The sequence below is a fragment of the Uloborus diversus genome, chromosome 3, assembly GCF_026930045.1.
Source record: "Uloborus diversus isolate 005 chromosome 3, Udiv.v.3.1, whole genome shotgun sequence".
Taxonomy (NCBI): Eukaryota; Metazoa; Arthropoda; class Arachnida; order Araneae; family Uloboridae; genus Uloborus; species Uloborus diversus.
In genome coordinates, this window is record NC_072733.1 from 108,516,184 (window position 1) to 108,536,161 (window position 19,978).

The window sequence follows — 19,978 nt, forward strand, 5'->3', positions numbered from 1 at the left end:
TATATTTCAGTGTCATATGCTTTTAGTTTAGTAATGCAAAGAATCAACGCTCGATGATCGCAAATTTTTTTCACATTGCGTTCACCCTCACCCGCCTCATAATTTGATTCAATGGTGCTGTTTCCTTCACTCAAAAGTATTACTTTTAGTCACTGAAATTGATAGAATAAGCAAAAAATAAATAAATAAATAAATAATAATAATAACATGGAGCGAGAAAAAAACTTTCATTTTCCCAAAGCTTAATTTTTAATTAATTTTTCAAAATGTCCGATTTTGAAAATAAGACGTGGTCTTTATGACGTCACAAATGATGAACTTTGGCACATCTGTCTACCGTGTTTCCATGTTATGATAATCAGGAAGCAAATTAAATATTGCACTCTACGCTTGCTATCAACCATACCGTTGCCAGTACACGTGAGTAAAAATGCGAATTAAATATTGCTCTCTGTGAATGGCCTCAGTAAATGGCATTTCGTCATTTGTGATGTCATCGGCAGAAGCGTAAATAATAAAAGTGCACCGATTAAAATTATTTTTACGAATATTAAACTTAGTCAAATTATTTAAAAAATGGTCAGATTTGTTATTTAAAATATTATTTCGCACGCGTTATTAATGCTTTTACTGAAACATTTATTTTTTAGGGCATGCTCATATCACCGATTTTAACATAGCAACTTTTGTTCGAGACGGGGAGGTTGTCACATCTGTATCGGGAACGAAACCATACATGGGTAAGTCAAAACGTTACTTTTTCCAATACCAAGCAATTCGACAGCTGGGCGTGACAACTGTCATATTTGCCACGTTCTTCGAAGCATGTAACGCAGATTAATGTCACTACCAGAAACTATCTTGTCCTGAAAAGAAATCAGTAAATCCTCTTGTGCGGATACACGAAATTGAAAAAAGTAATGCTATCGATCTGTGTTAAGAATAACGAGACTTTGACATTTGCTTCATAATGCTTTAACTAAGACTCATGGCCGCACTTACTGAGCTAATATTTACCTCGGGTCAATATATTCTTGATTAATGTTTACTTAAGTCTCATTATGGTTACATAAATTATTACAAAAATATATTGCAGAATATATTTTTAAGAGAGTCGCATCTTTAACCTAGTAATTTGTTTTTAAATGTAATGATGAATCAACTGTAGAATGTGATGCATACATAGTAATTTATTACAAAGCTTTATGTTTCCTTTTTTTTTGTTTATATACAAAATTATACTTAATTTCAAAAAAAAAAAAATATTTTCAAATTAAAAAAAAGAACCGACTTCAAAAAACAAAGAGGAACTAAAAAGTAAAAAATAATTGGTCATACTTACTTACGATTTTCTACCCAAACGTATAAATTAAATTTGTTTTACACTTCCAGTACAAAAATCAACTAAACTAAACACCCAAAAAATAAACACTGATTCTAATTACTATACGATGAATTATTTTTATACCTAACTATAAACGATGTCTTAATTTTTAATAACCATTTGAAGTCGGAGCCTCCTATAAACTACAACCTAACGTAACCGAGTAGGTTTAATTTTAAAGACTTTCGTGTTTTGTTAAATTAGTGATTAACTCAGCATTTGGTGGGTTATCAGTTACGTTAGGTAGTATTTTATAGGAGGCCCGACTTCAAATGGTTATTAAAAATTAAGAGATCGTATATAATCAGTTAGGTATTAAAATAATTCATCGTATGGTAATTAAAATCAGTGTTTTTTTTTGGGGGGGGGTGTTTAGTTTAGTTGATTTTTGTACTGGAAGTGTAAAACAAATTTGATTTATGCGTTTGGGTAGAAAATCGTAAGTAAGTATGATCAATTATTTTTTACTTTTTAGTTCCTCTTTGTTTTTTGAAGTCGGTTCTTTTTTTTATTTGAAAATAATTTATTTTTTGCTTTTTAGTGGTGTAAATATAAAATAAGTACGTAGGGTAAAGTATGTGGTACAGCTAAGATGAGCAAAATAGAGAAAGAAATAGAGCACACTGTCTCGGAGACTTCCGAAAACTGTGAAGAAAGGATTTTTCAAATGCACAATTATTTACAAAAAAATTGTATTCATCATCAAATTGACTTTATCAAATTATACTTTCCGAAACGAATTCACGAGTGTCACTAAAAACACAACAGAAATCGCGTTAACTTTGCCCATAGAATTTGAAAAGTTTTCTTTATTTTTCAAGGATCCCATCTTCAGATACTGACCTGATGACCATGGGATCATCGAGAAAGTATGTACCTTTTCAGACGAGAAAAAGAAAAATTTTCTAAATTGGTCTATGCGTGTTTGAGTTTACGGGGGACATACATAAACAAATTCCGAAAAATTGAGAACGTCTTTCTTGAAGTTAAAAAACGAAAAAATTTTAATGTGCATAATATTGTATACGATTGGCACTAAAAACTCATCTTTGTTTCTCTCCAGGATTTATTTGTGCGCTAATTTAATTAAAACCATTTAAAGTCAATGGTTTTCCTAACTATATTATATTTCACAATAATACGTGTCACGTAACTCGTGAAAAAACTCACATTTCTCTTTACTTGGCCCCGTTATAGATCAACACCACATTAGAAACAAAGTATCTACTGTGATGTTGTATATATGAAGATCAAAATACTACTGGAGCAATGATACTAAATGAATTTCCTTTTTGCTTCAGAGGAGTCTTTATTCAAAATTTGCGATATGACTACTAATGATTAATACGGGGGAAATATTTAGGGTGGGTACTCCCCCAAAGCAAGAGCCTCCCTGCAAATTAAAAATAGCCCTCAAAACACAACTCCCCCGCCCTTAAGGGGGCACCCCTGATTAGTATTAATGTTTTGTGGTACTTTTTTTAACACTGAGTAAAGAAAGTACCTTTGTTTTATTGCACTTTCTTTAACAATGTATTTTATATTTAGTCGTTTAATATTGAAATTAAATGAAGTTTATATATTTTTGCTCATAACTTTTTTCTAAAGAACAAAAGTGGTGAAGCAAAGGTTTGGGACCTAAGTTAGATCACTCCTATCCATTAAACAAAAAAACCATAAAAATTGTTTCACTAAGTGAGACGCTATGAGTTTACAGACAACAAAGTGAGAGTATTAAATTTGAAGAGTTCCCTCGATTAGTATTGCCATAACTGCCAATTAGTATTGCCATAAATTAAATATTGTTCAATTAAACTTACGGTATCATGAAATATTAAGTCTAGAACACTTGTCAAACTTCAGAAATCGGACACCAGTTACGATATGTTTATTATGGAATATAAATTTAACCGTCGGAGAGAGCGGAGGGGGGGGGGGAGGATTTTTCTCTTTAATTCCCCTTGAATTGAACACTAAATATATTTCAAAACTGAAATATTAAAAAAATAGTAATGACTAAATGAAGTTATTTAGTAGCAAAAATTTTTTTACATTAAATTAATTAATTCAACTATTTTCGTAGCAAAATTCATTCAATTTACTGATATGCTACATGAGTAATAAAACATTAGTAAGACGATAATTAAAAGTATTAGGCGCCGCCGTGAAAATCAAACATTTCGATGCGTGAGAATTAAATATTGTTCAAGACAAGATTAATCCGTCGATAAAAGCTGACGAAAACTGGTCTACGTAGCCACAACGTATGAAATTTAAAGTTTCTTAGATTTCTTCGGCACCCCTCATCAGATCCAGACAAAATTAACATGGGACCATATGGAAAGAAAAAAATAATTTTTCAAATCGGTCCAGTATTCTTGGAATACTACGAAAACATACATAAAAAGCCGCAAGAGGAAATCATAACCTCCTTTTTTGACGTCGGTTAATAATTTGTATTGTTTAAAAAATGTAAATATTGATATTTGATGATAAATAAATAAATAAAAACTACTGATATTCGACGCGCTCTTTTTTATATAAGTTAGGGGAAGCTGCTGTACCCACGGACAAAATTTACTTTTCAATTTTTGTTGGTTTCTGGGAATGGATAATCGATCGGAAAACTTTTCTGGCAGATACCACTATCTATCATCTAATATATATACATCTACTATCATCTAATTTTTTGTCAGGTGAAAATCTCAAAAACCTCAAAAAATTTTTTTCTTAAAAACCATCTTTTTTGTCCGTGGGTACAGCAACCCGTTCACCCCGCGGACAGGTAGGTGCCTTTGTACCCATGGAGATATAAAACAATAATATATAAATAGATCTGAGGAACTAATTTATACTCAATGCATTTTCATAAGCCATTTTATATTGAAATACTTCAAACATCCATTGAAAATAACATTAAATAACATATCCAACAGAAATTAAACTTTTATAATTAATCGAAGGTTTTTTTTTAAATTTTTTTTAATTTTCCTTAATTTTTAACGCCAGTGAACTCTTTTAAAAAAGTTACAAGTCTTAAGAGAGTTAATGATGTTATGAATAATTAATATGTTTTTAAACAAAAAAATAACTAGATTCATGATTGTATGGCTCTCTATGTACTAACATAATAAGTTCAATTTATATGCAAATTGAAACCTTTAACCAAAATTAACCCATTACAAAAAAAAAAAAAACTCAGTTTAGATTAAACCAACAAAAATCTAGAAACGTCAACTTCAAATGAAAACAGGTGGGATTGACGGTCTGTAGACCCTACAACAGGTGTGTTGATTACTTCAACACTATATTTTCAAGTCGTACTTCAAATTCATCATCATTGTTAAAAGCAAATTTTAGACGCTGATGACAAGGCACCATTTTGAGGTACTTCACATTGTAAGAAGACTCAGGTGTGGTCCAAGAAGACTAAAAATTGCTGTCCGTGGGTACACATGGTTGTGTGTCCTTAGGTACAAAGGTATGTGCCATTTTGGTTTTGCAAGGCTGTCACATCGACAAGACCACAGTTTTACAACATTAAAAATCATAAACAAAACCTTCAAAATATAGGGAATCATGATACCTACAACAAAAATGAATAATACAATACACGACGCTGTAAAAAAAAAAAAAAAAAGAAATTTTTCATGGTTTTTTTTTACTTAGATCCCATTAAAACCGAAAAAATGTGATAGAATCTTAAATGTTCGTTTGATGGTGTTGAAACTTTCTGGGGGTATTGGAGAGGGTTGTGACACACACGTTGAACTCCAATTAGGATCCCTCTCGACGATACCTGGAGTTCCCCGACCAACGTCCGTAGGTACAACCGTCTCGTTTTAATAGTAGCTTCCCCTACTATTAAAACGAGAACAAAGTTTCACGTGACACGTATTTTACAATAGAAAACTGATTTTTTTTTGCTTAATTATTGTGTACAATAATCTGCGAAAGGGTACATACAGTTTAAATCTAGCGTTAGACATTAAGTGAAAGAATACCGATTTTTGTTACTTATAGGGTAAGAGTAAACTTTATGAAACTTTCTAAATTAAACATCCCTTGTTATAATCATATTACGTTTTTTTTAATGTAAAAATTCTTCTTTATATCACATTATTTAAACTATGTGGATTAATTCGTTGCTAATAATTATTACAAAAAAAAAAAAAAAAACCGCGAACGTAATCAAACACTTACCGTTTGAACTATCTACTGTTCCACCTCGCTGCATTCGTCAAACGTATTTTCATTCATAAGTTTGAAAAAGGCTTGTAACCCCAAAGCACGTGACTGCAATGCTAATTGCTATTGAGCAATCTTAGAGTTGTTAAGTTTTATAATTTTAGTATGTATTTACTTGTTCTGGCTGAGAGAAAACTAAATATTTCTTTAGGAAAGAAAATTCCGAAGGATCCCCATCTCTTTTAACTTACTCTTTTAAAAGTTTAAAAATAAATACCATCAACTCCCTTGAATTCGCCCGGCCTGGGAGAAAATACATTTTCGGACTTCAGAATTTTTATTTTTAGGCCATTTATTTGTTTTTAAATGTTATTATGTTAAAACTAATGATACCGTTTTCGAAGAAAAAAACTATTTCTGATACACAACAGAAAAGGATATAATATCTGAAAATCTGTTTGTGTTGTGAAAGAGATTTTAATTCATTATTTTATTTATTTTACTATTTTTAGGCAGCTCTTGCTTATTTGAAGATTCTGTTTATGAGGTTCCTCTGCGTCACAATAAAAAAAAAAGTTCCAGGCATATGATGCGCACTAAATCAGATAAAATCGAAATAGTCCAATAGTTTTTGAAATGATAGATAAATGATCATGAAAATTTAAATCTTGGTGTATAATTAAAGCAAAGCAACAATGTAAAAGTAATTGTGTGAGGCTCTAAATTTCAATCATATTTATGAAAAATTAATCATCAAATAAAAACTTAATAAAAGAATTCCAGCTTTTTAACATAATGTTATTTTCATGTTCAGTGTTTACTTAGCATTTAACAGTAAAATTTATTGTTTACATTTTAAAATGTGTAAAGTTTCTTGACAATTGTAGATTTTATTTCGGAAGGTTTTAGAAAATTGGATTTAAATGTAACGAAGGAGAACCTAATCTACGCTGGAGTGATTATAAAAATACCATATTTTTCTTCTGGTCATTATACGTACTCATATTACTCAATAAGGATTGACAATATGGCTTAAAACTAAGATTTCTATGAGCGCTTGCACCATCCCTGGTTGATCCCCGCTGAAACGATAGATAAGGTTTCAAATGTAAAAATAAATGCCAATCATAATACACAAAAATAAATAAATAAATAAATAATTAAAGTTATACATTTCTCATAAAATAAATATCAAACTAAATTTTCCTTAATAGAGATTGTTTTCATATAATTTCCCTTTTCTCATTAACTCATTTTCTCATAAACTAACTCCGAACTATTTTAAAATAAGCGTTGATTAAAAATTTAGGTAGATATGATTTCTTGTTGTTTAATTTCCGTTCAAATTATTTTTTACTGTTACTCATATTTTTAGACACTCCTTAAAAACGGTTAAGATTTTAACAATGTTTTTTTTTTTTACATTTTGATTTCAGACCTGTAAGAAAAATTTACATTTTCCGTGCGAAATTATTTATTTGCTTATTTATTTATTTCATTGATTTTCTTTAATACTATTATGTGTTTTTTGTTTTGAATGAAAAGAATATTTTGTGGTTCAATTTTTATATTCTGGTTGCAACTTTTCTGTTAAAAATAAAGTAATTATTTATAATTTCTTAACCGTTTACCCGCCAATGTTCCAAAAATGGAACATCATATTTAAGTGAAAATTTTCCCAAGAAATAACGTTAAAATAAACAAGTTTTTTTTAACACAGTTTAGTCTTATTTCAAAGTATTTTTTGATTTCCTGCTTGATTGTTTATATGTTTTCAATTATTTATTGCGATTTTTCAAAGATGAGTGTTTTTTTAGCTTTTTGCAACTTTTTCTTATAAAATTTACCAAAAATTGGCTTTTTCAGAAAACGTGATGATATTTATTATAGTTGTGAAAAATACTTCAATGTATGATTTTAAAATGCTTGTAGAAATGTACAATGATATTTCCGAAAGGTGTACAGATTCAAAATAGCATGTTCCAATTTTGGAACATTGGCGCTTTTAGGGAGTCAAATTTCCAAGAAGTAAATCTTTCGACTTCAAGGGGGAAATTTCATTTTTCGTAATATATGTTTCTTTTTTTTTCTAATTTTGAATGTACTCAGATGTAGATGTTGGCAAAACCAAGAAAGTTTATATTTTGAAAGGATATGACGTTTCGTTAGTAAAGAAAATAATAACAGTCTTCTGTTTGACGGACTATATGGCGACGAATCCACACCTGCTCGGACAGCTGCATTGTCACGTGATAATAAAAATAATATTAGTTAGCGTTTTATTCTTCATATTTTAAATGCAGTTCAATAATTCGCTTGCTTTGTTTTCGAGCAAAACGAAATTCTGTTTGATGTATACCAACTGTTCATAAATGTAAAAAAATGTCTACAAGATTTCTTACTGTAGAACAAGCTGTGGCTTATTTAGAGACATTGTCAGATTTGGATTTGTCAGATGTAGATATATGCCAATTACCCCCTGATGAACCAGGCAATATCACTGAGGAAGAATAGATGTTGACAGAGATGAAATCCTACAATTTTTTGGTTTGCTGCAATTGAGTGGGTACCATTCTGTTCCTTCTGAAGATATGTATTGGAGCAGTGCAGAAGATACATCTGTACCAATTGTACCAACAGTTATGCCTCAAAATCGTTTTCGATAAATAAAAAACAACTTTCATTTGATGGACAACCATGAATTAAAACAAAATGACAAACTAAGAAAAGTATACCCTATTTACGAAGAATTGTGTAAAAACTTTCAACAATTTGGTGTAGTTCATGAAAAATTGAGCATAGATGAATCTATGGTTCCCTACTACGGTCAGCATTCATGTAAAATGTTTATTAGATGAAAACCAATAAGATTCGGCTTCAAAATTTGGATGCTGTGCTCTTCAAGTGGATACCCATATTCCATGGAGATTTATTCAGGCAAAAAAGAAGGATTTCCTGATGTGCAATTAGGATCCAGAGTTGTAAATGATCTATTACCAGTTTTGACTGACACGTCTAAGCATGAAGTATACTTTGATAACTTTTTTACATCATATGACTTAATTTCTCAGCTATCAAAAAAGGTGTACGAGCAACAGGAAACATTTCGTAAAAACCGAACTGGCCATTGTCCACTGAAATCTAAAAAAGCCCTTTCTAAAGAAGATCGAGGAAATTTTGACTATCGATCTGATGAATCAGTGTACCTGTGCAGCTGGAATGATAATGCAGTGGTTACATTAGCATCTAATTTTTATACACATGAACCACTTGCATCTATAAAATGTTACTCAAATGCGCAGAAATGCAAGATAGATGTGCCACAACCTCATCTTATCAAGATATACAATGAAGGAATGCAATTCTTCCTTTCATATCATGGGCATTAGTTATTTTTGTATTGGATTTTCTGAATTCTGATATGTACATAAATGCAATTTAAAATATTATTTTTTCCGCAATAAAGTAAGCTAAGATAAAAACCGCATTAAAAACCTCTCAGTTTAAAAAAATTCTCTGAAAAAAAAAACTTCATGCAAAGCGCCAATGTTCCAAAAATGGAACACACTGAAAAACATAGTAAAAATTTTTTTTCTGGAAATTTTATTTTATTTCTGTATTTACTAGACATAAATAGACATAATTTCAAAAAATTACTCAAATTTGATCATCCGTCAATAGTTCGGCGGTTAAACGGTTAACTCCCCCTTCCCCTAATTTGTTCATTCAGGAATACATTTACTAATTGACTTATTTAAAATTTGTTGTGAATAAAAAAAAATATTTTGGTTATTTCATATTTCAATGTAATTCTGCAATTTGAGGTTCTTTAAATAAGTTTATAAAAATTTCAACGCAACTTGTGGTCTTCAAAAAGTTGATCTTGAAAAAACTGAAATTTGAATTAAAATTATTAAAATTGTGAAAATGAAAAAACTTAGTATTTATTTATTCTGTCTTTTTTTCTTTTATTTTCCTCCTTACCTTTTTGTATTTACTGATGCATTTTATGTATCACTATTTTGTAACATCAATGCAAAAAAAGCTAGATTTAATCTATAAAATCTACAAATTTTAAGTATCTCAACCTTGAGGATTTGCTTAATGTTTTAGAATTGCTAATGACAAGATTATTATTTAGCTCCATCGCTCAATCTGAAACGGCAGAAGAAAGCGTGATAGTTATTTTCCAGGTTATTTGCAAATCAACCTGGTATTACAATCTTAAATGGGGCGACTTTTAAGTTTGACAAATCGATTCTCAATGTCATTGCTTTGTGATGCCATGAATCTCCAGTATGTATTCTGAATAACTGGTCACAACTGTTCGAAAATTCAGCAGTTGTTGATTGTATTTTTCCCATTAGCTCCAGAAGTGGTTCTTTGTGCATTGGATCACACGCATGGCTACTCTTTCAACGCAGATTGGTGGTCGTTGGGAGTTACAACGTATGAAATGGCCTGCAATATGGTAAGTAGTTAACCTTGTAGTTTGAATCGATTTAAGAATTGAGGAAATTTGTACTTCCAACTTGCTTTACAGATGGAGTTTCCGATAATATGCCATTTAATATGTATTGAGAGTTTTTTCGAAGTAAGATCAAAAGAAAGTGGTAAAATAAGTTGTTTTCAAAGTTGATATCCACATCTAAGCAAGTAGACACATAATTTAAATTTAGCAACCGAATAAGTAGGGTATCGATGTTAAATTCATTACCATGATAGATTACTTATGAATTTTGTATCTAATATTCATTAGATGCCATGAATATTTTGTTACCTCTTTATGAAAGTTTTTTTTTTTCACACAATGTCTTTGCTTCAAAGCTTACTGTAATTACAAATAACTCTTATTAGCGAAAATGCTCGCTTAAAATTTGGCAACATGAGATTGTGCTTAATATTTTATGAAACGATGTCAGGTTTAATGTAGCGTAGTTTCTAAAAATAGGAAGATAAAAAAAGTCAACCCGCAATCGCCAACCCATCGCTTGATACTAATGCTCACTCAATAGCTGATCAGAGTAGAGTTATTTTCCTTTTTTTCCCTGCAAAATGACCTACGCCCTTGAGGTTTAGAGGATCACAAAGCCAGTAGAAAGTGGATTCGCGCTCTCGAAATGATGGGTCACTGAGCTACCACCCAATATTTGCCTTTATAGGACGCATCTATACCAGATTCTCCTGGCTGTCATCATGTGATTGTAGTCTAAGCGTCTGCAGTAACTGCACAGTACAGTGAATTGAGCAATTAAAATTGTGTAATGTAGTTGTTATCCAGCGTTCATCTTAGTGCAGATGCATTACAAATACTTTTGCATAAACAATAAGCTTGTGAGAGCAATACCAAAGATACGTATTTTTGTTTACATAGACCGAAGACGGCGTTACTTCTTACCGCTTTGAGAATTATACTCAATTGCTGCTCATTTGAAGTTTTAGTTATCTTTGTCTTTCGTTTGCATTTCGCGTTTTTTCCCTGCCATATTAAAGAAACAGTAGTATTATGCTGAATCCATTTGCACAAATAATTCTTATGTATATATTTGCACTTTATACTTAGAATTTTAAATTTTGGCGTTTAATTGCTACATTAATATATTACTCGAATATAAGGGAAGGGACAATTACGTATCTTGATATGGAATAATCTTGCATTTTAAAACTAATGATTCGTACGTGTTTTGAGCGTGATCGTGCGGTCACACCCGCAACACGTAAAAATCACTATTTTTCAAGTACAAAAATTATTTTTAAAATAAAGTAGATAATTCATATTATAAAATGCAATGGTTCCTTTTATTCAAAAAAAAAATCACAGTTAACAGCCAAAACGCAAAATTTCGGGAATAAAAGGCAAATGTTTGAGTCAAAATGTCACACCCGTGCAAATGGGTAGAGCAGTTAATAATCGTATGTGTACTAATTCTTACCACTATGAAAAAGAAAAAAATTATGTTTTTGTACATAATAATAAAATAATAGGAATAACTTTATATTAATTAAGAAACAAATACTATAATTACCTTTAAATAAATCATTAAATAACTTTTTTTTGCATCTGAAAAAAGAGTTACATTTTTTAAAAATATTCCTTTTTAATGACACATGAAACTATAAAAAATCAAAGTTTCTACGTTGATCATGAGACAAGGCTTTACACAAATTGAACCTGCTAGTTTAAACTACCTTTAGAAAATACATCTAAAATGCTACTCGAATATTCTTGTGCTTTGCATCTTTTTACTTCCTTTTACAAAAAAGGAAGTATTGTATTCGCGAAAAAAATTTCACTCAAAAATCGACCTTAATTTCCATTTTGCTCACCCCCGAATGATTGTTGAGTTTTTTTTTTTTCAACTCGACCACACGTGGATAAGTGCCTAAGAACAAATAGACACTCGAAATATCCATTTTGACGATTCCCGAGTTAGTCGCAACGAGTTTTCTCGTGACGTCTGTATGTACGTATGTATGTATGCGCGTATATGCGTATGTATGTCGCATAACTCAAGAACGGTATCTCCTAGAAAGTTGAAATTTGGTACGTAGACTTCTAGTGGGGTCTAGTTGTGCACCTTCCATTTTGGTTGCATTCGGGTGTTTTTAAGGGGGTCTTTTGACTCTTTTTGAGGGGAAATCATTGTTAATTTCGATGTAAACTCAAGTGGTGTTACAGTTTGGCGGACACTTGGCGATATATCGCCAGTCTTTTGATCGCCAACTTGACGACAAATTTGGCGATTTTTTTTTTTTTTTTTAAATCTGGTTTTAATTTAGCCACTGTTGGTGATATTTAGAGAGTAAACTATTCAATTACATTAAAATTACTAATAATGGGAAAATGACATTAAATGTGAGTAAAAGAAAGTCATGTGAAGCACACATCAGCTCGGTAATTTTACGTTCATGGTAAGCCACCACTGTTAGTCAGGGTTGGCAAAAACCCGGGTTTTTTTTAAAAAGCCCATGGACCCAGGGTTTTTTTTGGGTTTTTTTAAATAAAACCCAAAAAAAGCCCAACAAAAGTTGGGTTTTTTAAAAGAAATGTGGGTTTTTTTTGTCTTTTTTTAGGGGAAATGTGGGGGGTACTTGTAGCATATTGTAGCGTAAGTGTATAGACAAAGTGCAAAAATTGTCTTCGGGTAAAAAAAGCTGGAAAACTAGTTAAAATTCAGCATATTCTGAAGAAAAGTATAAAAAACTACAAAACCCAAGAATGGTGAAGTTTCAGATTTTTTTTAGTTTTCATTATTACCAACAGTTAAGGCAAAGTTACTTCTCGAGTGATAAAATCTATTGTTCGTTTTTAATTACTACATTTTTTTTTTTTTTGCATTTTACTTTATTGTATATCATTTTGTTATGCAAAACTACTGTAGAACCTCAAGTAGTAGTTTTTACTGAATTCCAGCTTAATCAACACATTTCTTTGAATTGAATGTTGCCTGTTTTTCTACTTCTGTGTACAGAGTAAGAAATATTAAACTTTTTCGAAGATAATGAAAATACTGTACATCCTGTTCTGTTTTCTGTTGACCGTTTGAAAAACCTGTTAATTTCTAAAAATATACCTCGTGTTTATTCGAGATTTGTGACGTGTTGGTTTGCAGAAAATAATTCATCTGAAAGCCTTTTAACTAGAGTAGTTTTCTCTGTACAATCTACAAATATTGAGAAAATCAGACGAGACAGGACTCAGTCAAGATAATTTGAGTTATTTATTGACCAGTTAAAGAAAAAAGTTAAATATATTTATTTAAAATCTTTGAAGTATTTTTTTAATGCTGTTAAGTGTTAAGAAATACTATTAAAGTTCAAAATTCATTTTTTGTGTTCATTGTCTGTGATGAAGCACAAATAAAAAAGAAATTTAAATTATGAAAGTATTTAAATTAATTTTTTTTAAACTTCTCAGAAAATTTTAAAAAACCCAAAAGTGGGCTAAATAATGGGTTTTTTTAAATGGGTTTTTACAAAAAAAACCATTGGGTCCAACCCAATTGGGTCCAATTCGGTCAACCCTGCTGTTAGTACAGTAAAAATAGGGGTCGGACCCAAACATCCAAAAAGAAAAAAAAAAGCTAAACCTGTTTCAAATTGTTCCTTACCCTCCCAAAAAGAACAGGTAAAAATTCCCACCCCATTGTGCGTCGGGTTTTGGAATGGGGGGCATATAAAAATTGCTGTTTTGGGTATTTTTCCAGAATTTTTAGAGTAAATTTAAAGTGAGAATATTATGTTTTACTAAATTTAAAAGCATGAAATTAAAGGTGTTTGACCCCCAAGAGGGATGACATAACCCACCAATGCTACAGAGCCCCCCTATCCCCGTAAAACGAAGCAGTAACCCCGAACCCCCCTCATATATTTTATTTGGAAACATTATTTTATGCTAAGTTAAAGTTAGAAATCGAGTGTGTCCATCTTCCAAGATTGATGGTGCATCCCCTCTCAAAGCTACAGCACCCCCCTCCCTCGCCAAATAAAATAAATCCTCACCCCCCCCCCCCCCCTCTTTTATTTCAAGTAGAAGTATTATTTCATGCAAATCAAAAATGCATTAAATCAGGACTGTCCATCCCATAAGAACAGTAGCTCACCTCCCAAAACGAAATTATATACTAAAATATTATCCTTCCCCCCACCCCTTCTAATGGTGCACATTTGACTAAATGGCCAGAAAAATTACGCTGAACTGTTTTTTGCTTTCAAATGATTTCTCCTAAGCTTGTAACAAAAAGTCTTCGTTATCAAGATGTTTTTTGGAATCTAGATCCTCAGCAAAATCGTTATTGTTGCAGCTATGTCTAACACAGTTTGTGCATATAATTGAGCACTTCAGTCCACTTTCAGACTTTTCAAACATTCACTATATCCAATGAACTCCTCAGAGCAAGCACAAGATTTGAGACGCAGAAAGTCTTCTAGAGCAGAAGGCTTGGCTGTTGTAATAGGACGCAGATTATATTTCTGTGGTGCTTTCTTTGCACCCATCAAAAATGACACTAGCTTTCCCTTACTTACAAATTACCTATACACTGCATTGCTGGCATATTTCCTTGAAGGTTACAGCTCATTTACAAAAATATGATCAAGCAGGTATCTTCCATCTATTACATATGAGGCAGTGAGAAGCAAAGGGATGCAAGTGGCAAAATTAAAAATTTGGAGATAACCAGTACAAATGGATGGTGAACCTCTCTTCTATTTTGAGGCACGAGATGGTACTAGTAGACCTGGTAGTTGCTTCTATACAGTATGATTTAGAAAAGAAAATCAATGAAAGCCTACCTAGGATCTTATCTTTAAACGCGTTTTATTCAAAACTTGAAAACGTCCACTTACATCCCTTTGTTTCTGACTGCCTCATATATGACACCAGCTGTTCGTTCTGTGATGGTGGATGAGCCTTTTGCTTCAGATATTAGCACTTTAACGATACAAAATTTCTTTCCTTCTGAAACCAGATTCATCGAATACTGATGGAGGATCAGCGCATAACTCGTACCAGAAGTTTTTAACAATTTGTTATTCCATCTTAACTGTTCATACCATTCGGTGTAAAAGATGGTTTGGGCTTACACATCTTTACAGATAGTAACTACTCTCGTAACAAAAGCTAAAGACATAACTGTTTACCTCCTTCACAAAGAAATGCCACAAAATTGTTTTTCTTCAATATCCTTTGATGTTACTACCCGAACGTTAAAGGTCTCATCGCAACTCACCTTATCACCAGCGAGCAATACCACTACCAACTTAACCCATTAAGCGCCGCTATATGAACCACATTGAAAATACTTAAGTTTTCATGTGTTTTGATATTCAATACACATCTCTAATCATATGTAGCTGAAATTTCGCAAAAATATTTATTAGGTTAGGAGATATGGTATGGTCCCAAAATGGGAGACTTGGCGTTTAATGGGGACAACATACATATCCCTGCCAATATGTTGATACTTGAATAATTTCTGGCTAAATCCAATTAGAAAGCCCTAAAATCGTTTTTATGTAATTAATATGGCTAGGTATTGGTACTTTATGTACATATTTAACATATTCAACCTTTAAAATGTAGAACTTTTAAGTTTTTATGACACCCAAAGCTATACATTTTGGGCCCCCTTGCAACAAAAGCTGTGGAGGCCAGCCCCAGAGGCTAGCAGTGTATATTTGCAACATTAATAAGTATTAGTATGCTTGTTACTTTCAATTTCTTGAGCCGTTGGGGCCCTTAAGAACGTCTCCCTCCCCTCCCTCTGCCCGTAAATCACTCCGTGTCTGGTTTTCATTCTTGTTGCATTCCTTCTTCTTATACATTTTTATACAAAACGGAACTTTTCCCACACATTTTACTACCTTTTAGCAAAAAACCTTAGGATTTTCATACACGAAAAGAGAAGAGGTAGCTTTTTTCTATTAACCATGTAGGGGGATCGAGCAATGGTAAATGACAATGACATGAAGCACTATATAAAATGTATCTCATAAAATGGAACTAAGATACTTTTGGGCTCCCTGATGGTGCAATTGTGTTATTATAGGCAAGGGTTTTTTGCAGTCAACATTTCGGTTGCTTCACAACATGTTTGATGACATGATTTATTCATCATCATAATGTTTTTAGAGATAAATGTCTAGCATGCTTCGCATTGAGGAATTATCAACGGTCATAGTTTCTCCGATTTCATCCAACAAAATTACCATAAATGGTAAAAATGTAAAGTGAGACAGTTATCGCATTATCTGTGATCTAAACAATTTCGATTAAAGTTTTTTTTTTCCTCAACTATCTGAAAAGAATTTGGCGATTCACAAACAAGTGATACTGCACTCATCTTCTTGTTTTAAGCTAAAATATATTATTTTAATAGTGTTTGAAGCTCGTAGCAAAGTCAAAAATTCTTACTACATTTTTGATTTCAAAAAAAAAAAAAAAATGGTGAATAAATTTCTCTATTGAAATTCAACCTCCCTAATTGAAGGGGCAAGGGGGAGCGTCCTCAAGGGGGGGGGGAGCATGGAGCTGACTGAGCTACAAAATATTTTATGGAGGGGGGAGGAAAAGTTTTAAAGGGAATTTGAACTCCTTTTATGGAAATCTCTTTCGTGATCTGTAGAAATTCCGAGAGATGCGTCATCCTCCTTAGGGAGCATTGGCACCCCTGTTATTTCAGAACTTTCTTCTAAACGAATAGAATATTACTTGCTTTGATAAAAGCACCTGCTCTTGACCTTGAACAACAAAAGAGTGTTTACAATGAGAAACTACAAAGGGGGCTGTGGCTTCAACACGAAAAAGGGGGAGAGTTCATTCATGCAAAATGGGTGAAGACGATTTCTACTGGGCAATACTTGCTCTGCTAATCAGATCACGCCAAGTCTCCCATTTTGGGACTTCAGTAAATAAAGTCCTCTAAAACTACTTTAAATTATTTTTCTTGGCCCCTGTTTGTTGTGATTTGAAAAAAGGTCTATTGAGCTTCATATTCCATGTTCCTAATTTCCTGCATTTGCATTTATTATTTTTAGGCAATTTTTTCCCCGTGTAATGCAAAAACAAGAAATTCTCGCAAAATTAAAAAATTTTTCAAAAAAGAATTTACATTCCAAACCTTTTTGAAAAAATTACCAGTAAAGTTTGATTCTCTATCATTCATTTTAAAATATTTCAAAATGATATCTTAATTACTTGATGAAGAAAAAAATCTTAATTGAAGGTTCCCAAAATGGGAGACTTGGCGCTTAATGGGTTAAGAGGGAAGAAACTTCTGGGGGCTTTAGAAACGGATTGTGATTTCCAAACTGAGAGACAAAAAGGTGTAAATATTTAGCATTCTATTCTTGTATTGCTCTCATGAAGACTATCGTTGAATCACTACAGGTTCTAGACCACCTGAATTTGTCAGTACGTTAGATCGTTAGATAGCTGATGTTTTAGCTGATGTTTGATGTGATCAAATTTTTTTTATCGCATAATGTACTCAAAAGTTTGAGATAGTGTTGAAAGTATATGTCCGCATATTTAGCATAATTCACATAACCAGCTGCGTAAAAGAGAGGTAGCTCGGTGTTTGCAAATGAGAACCCCCACCGACTTAGAGGGTGCAGAATTGCAGCATTGCCCGTCTCACTATTGGCAATTTCGGTTTGTCCCCCATTACGGTGATGGCAAAAGAATGTAGAATAGTTGAAGTTTGTTAATCAAGAAGTAGGGAAACTTTGGTCAATTTGGACTTTTTTTTATGCTGCACAGGAATTTTGTTTTCCAGCACTCTAAACAGTTTAATAACTCCAGTCACAAATAATTTGGTTACTGAGCTCGCTTAGATCTTTTAGAATTATCATTCTGACATTACCATATCATTGTGTGGCATTTTGTACTTCGGAAAAGTTTAAATCAGGGAAATTTTTTCGTGAACTTCGCTGCAATAGTTGATTTTAGAATGTAAATTCAGGGTCCCCCCCCCCAAAAAAAAGCGATGGCGCACCCCTTAAGTGTGACGGAGTATCCGTTCAGAATAAAAGCCCTCAAAAAAGAAAGAAATACCCCTTGAAAAAACTGTCTTAAAAATTCTAATGAGGCAAATCTGCTACATGGACCCCCCACCTGTGCACTCCTGTTAATTAGAATTTTTTTCTGTGAGAATTTATTATTTTACTATTATAGAGTGGTTTCTGCGAGGTTTGAGAATTTTTTTTTTAAGTAATAGAAATAATTTTTATTTAAATAGAGGATTATTTCATCCCCCCCCCTTCCCGCCAAAACCCGACGCGCAAAGTGCTGGGACTTTTTACCCCTTCTTGCTGGAAGGGTAAGAAGTAATTTGCAACAGGTTTCACTTTTTTTTTTCTTGGATGTTTGGGTTTGGCCATTTTTTGGCCTAATTTTACTGTACTATGTTTGTTGTATGAAGGTATTAGGAGCAATGGTGTTCCCATAGGGTATACTACTTATACGCCGTATACTCTCAAACATTTTTTAAGACAAATAGCGTATACCCTCAAGCTTTAAAATTTTTCATATTATGACATATTATGCAAATAAACGCTTACTCATATTGTGCGTAATGGATTACTGGGAGTATACCCTTAGAAAAATGATGGGAACATCACTGGTTAGGAGCAGTAGTTTAATGTTCATTTTATACTAAATTTTATTTATCGCAAAGAAGATTAAAGTAATATAATTTAGAGTAATAATTTAAGATTCAGATTAAATACATATTAATTAAGAAGCAAAAGTGCCCTATACACTGTAACAAATTTCGGAAACGTTTCTGGATATATCGGAAACGTTTCCGAAATAGTAGGAATCCTTCATCCAATAGCGAACTCCTCAATATTCAGAAAGCTTTTTGTTATTTCAAGATATCTAGAAGCGGAAGTGATGACGCAACGCTTCGAAACCTATTTCATCCTTCCAACCAGGCGCCAATGAGTCGGAAATAACGAGAACTTTTTTTCTTATCTATGGTTGCTGCAGTCAGCAACTGTTTAGCATTGGATTGCTTATTATTTCATGTCTAGAGAGTAGTAAAATGTGTCGAAACTAATTTTACGCCTTTGCATTTTGGACTGCACTTGATTTTTTAGACGATATACGCAGCTATTAAGTTAGTTAATAACCATTTGCTTCTTTACAATTTCCAATGCGACCATAATTAGATATATATTGTGTGTTCAAGCGTGAATAGTTTCAACACCCGTGTTTATACTTAATGAAACGAAACCCTTTGGATTACTTATTCAGTTGTAATGGAGGTACTTAGATTTTCTTCCGTTCATGTTCACTTGTAAGTATTAATGAATATTTTAAAACATGTTGTTATATACATTTATATTTTTGTTGATTTGCATTTGATGAGGCTCCAATTGTAACTGTTTTTGGGTTTATCGAATTAATTTAAAGTTATCCTACATATACCTATGTGCGCGGTGTACTATTTGTTGTAACCAACTGAAACTGATTAATTACGCAAAAGAAGTAAGATTTATATTTGAGAAGCAATCACAGAAAAGTTATTTCGAAATACTTGGATGTACATACATTTTGGTTCAAAAAGAAAAAAAAATCAATTGTTTAATTCATTAGAAATATGGTAATGCAAATATTTTCTAGTATTGTAATATGCTTCACAAAAAATGTGCCGGTATAATTTATCTTTTTTTATTATAATTTATTCATTCATTTAAAAATATTTATACCATTAGAAAATGACCATGTTATCTATTAGTAAGAACATAGTTATGAAATTAATTCATCTGCTTATTCATTTTGTTAAATGTGGTTAACAATAAAAAAATTCCTTGACATTAGTTCCGAAAATAACATTTCCTTCGTGGATATACTAGTTCAATGTAGGACAGTCAGGAGGATTGAGTCAGTGGCAAAAATGG

General features: G+C 32.2%; 1 protein-coding gene across 1 annotated transcript in view; it reads left to right on the forward strand.

Moving 5' to 3' along the window:
* The window catches only part of LOC129219410 (serine/threonine-protein kinase 32B-like), a 242,333-nt gene that overhangs the window by 118,041 nt on the left and 104,314 nt on the right, over window positions 1–19,978 (forward strand). The window contains exons 6-7 of the mRNA XM_054853799.1: window positions 651–740; window positions 9,940–10,043. Coding sequence (XP_054709774.1) covers window positions 651–740; window positions 9,940–10,043 — 194 coding nt within the window. The remainder of the gene's footprint in view (window positions 1–650; window positions 741–9,939; window positions 10,044–19,978) is intronic.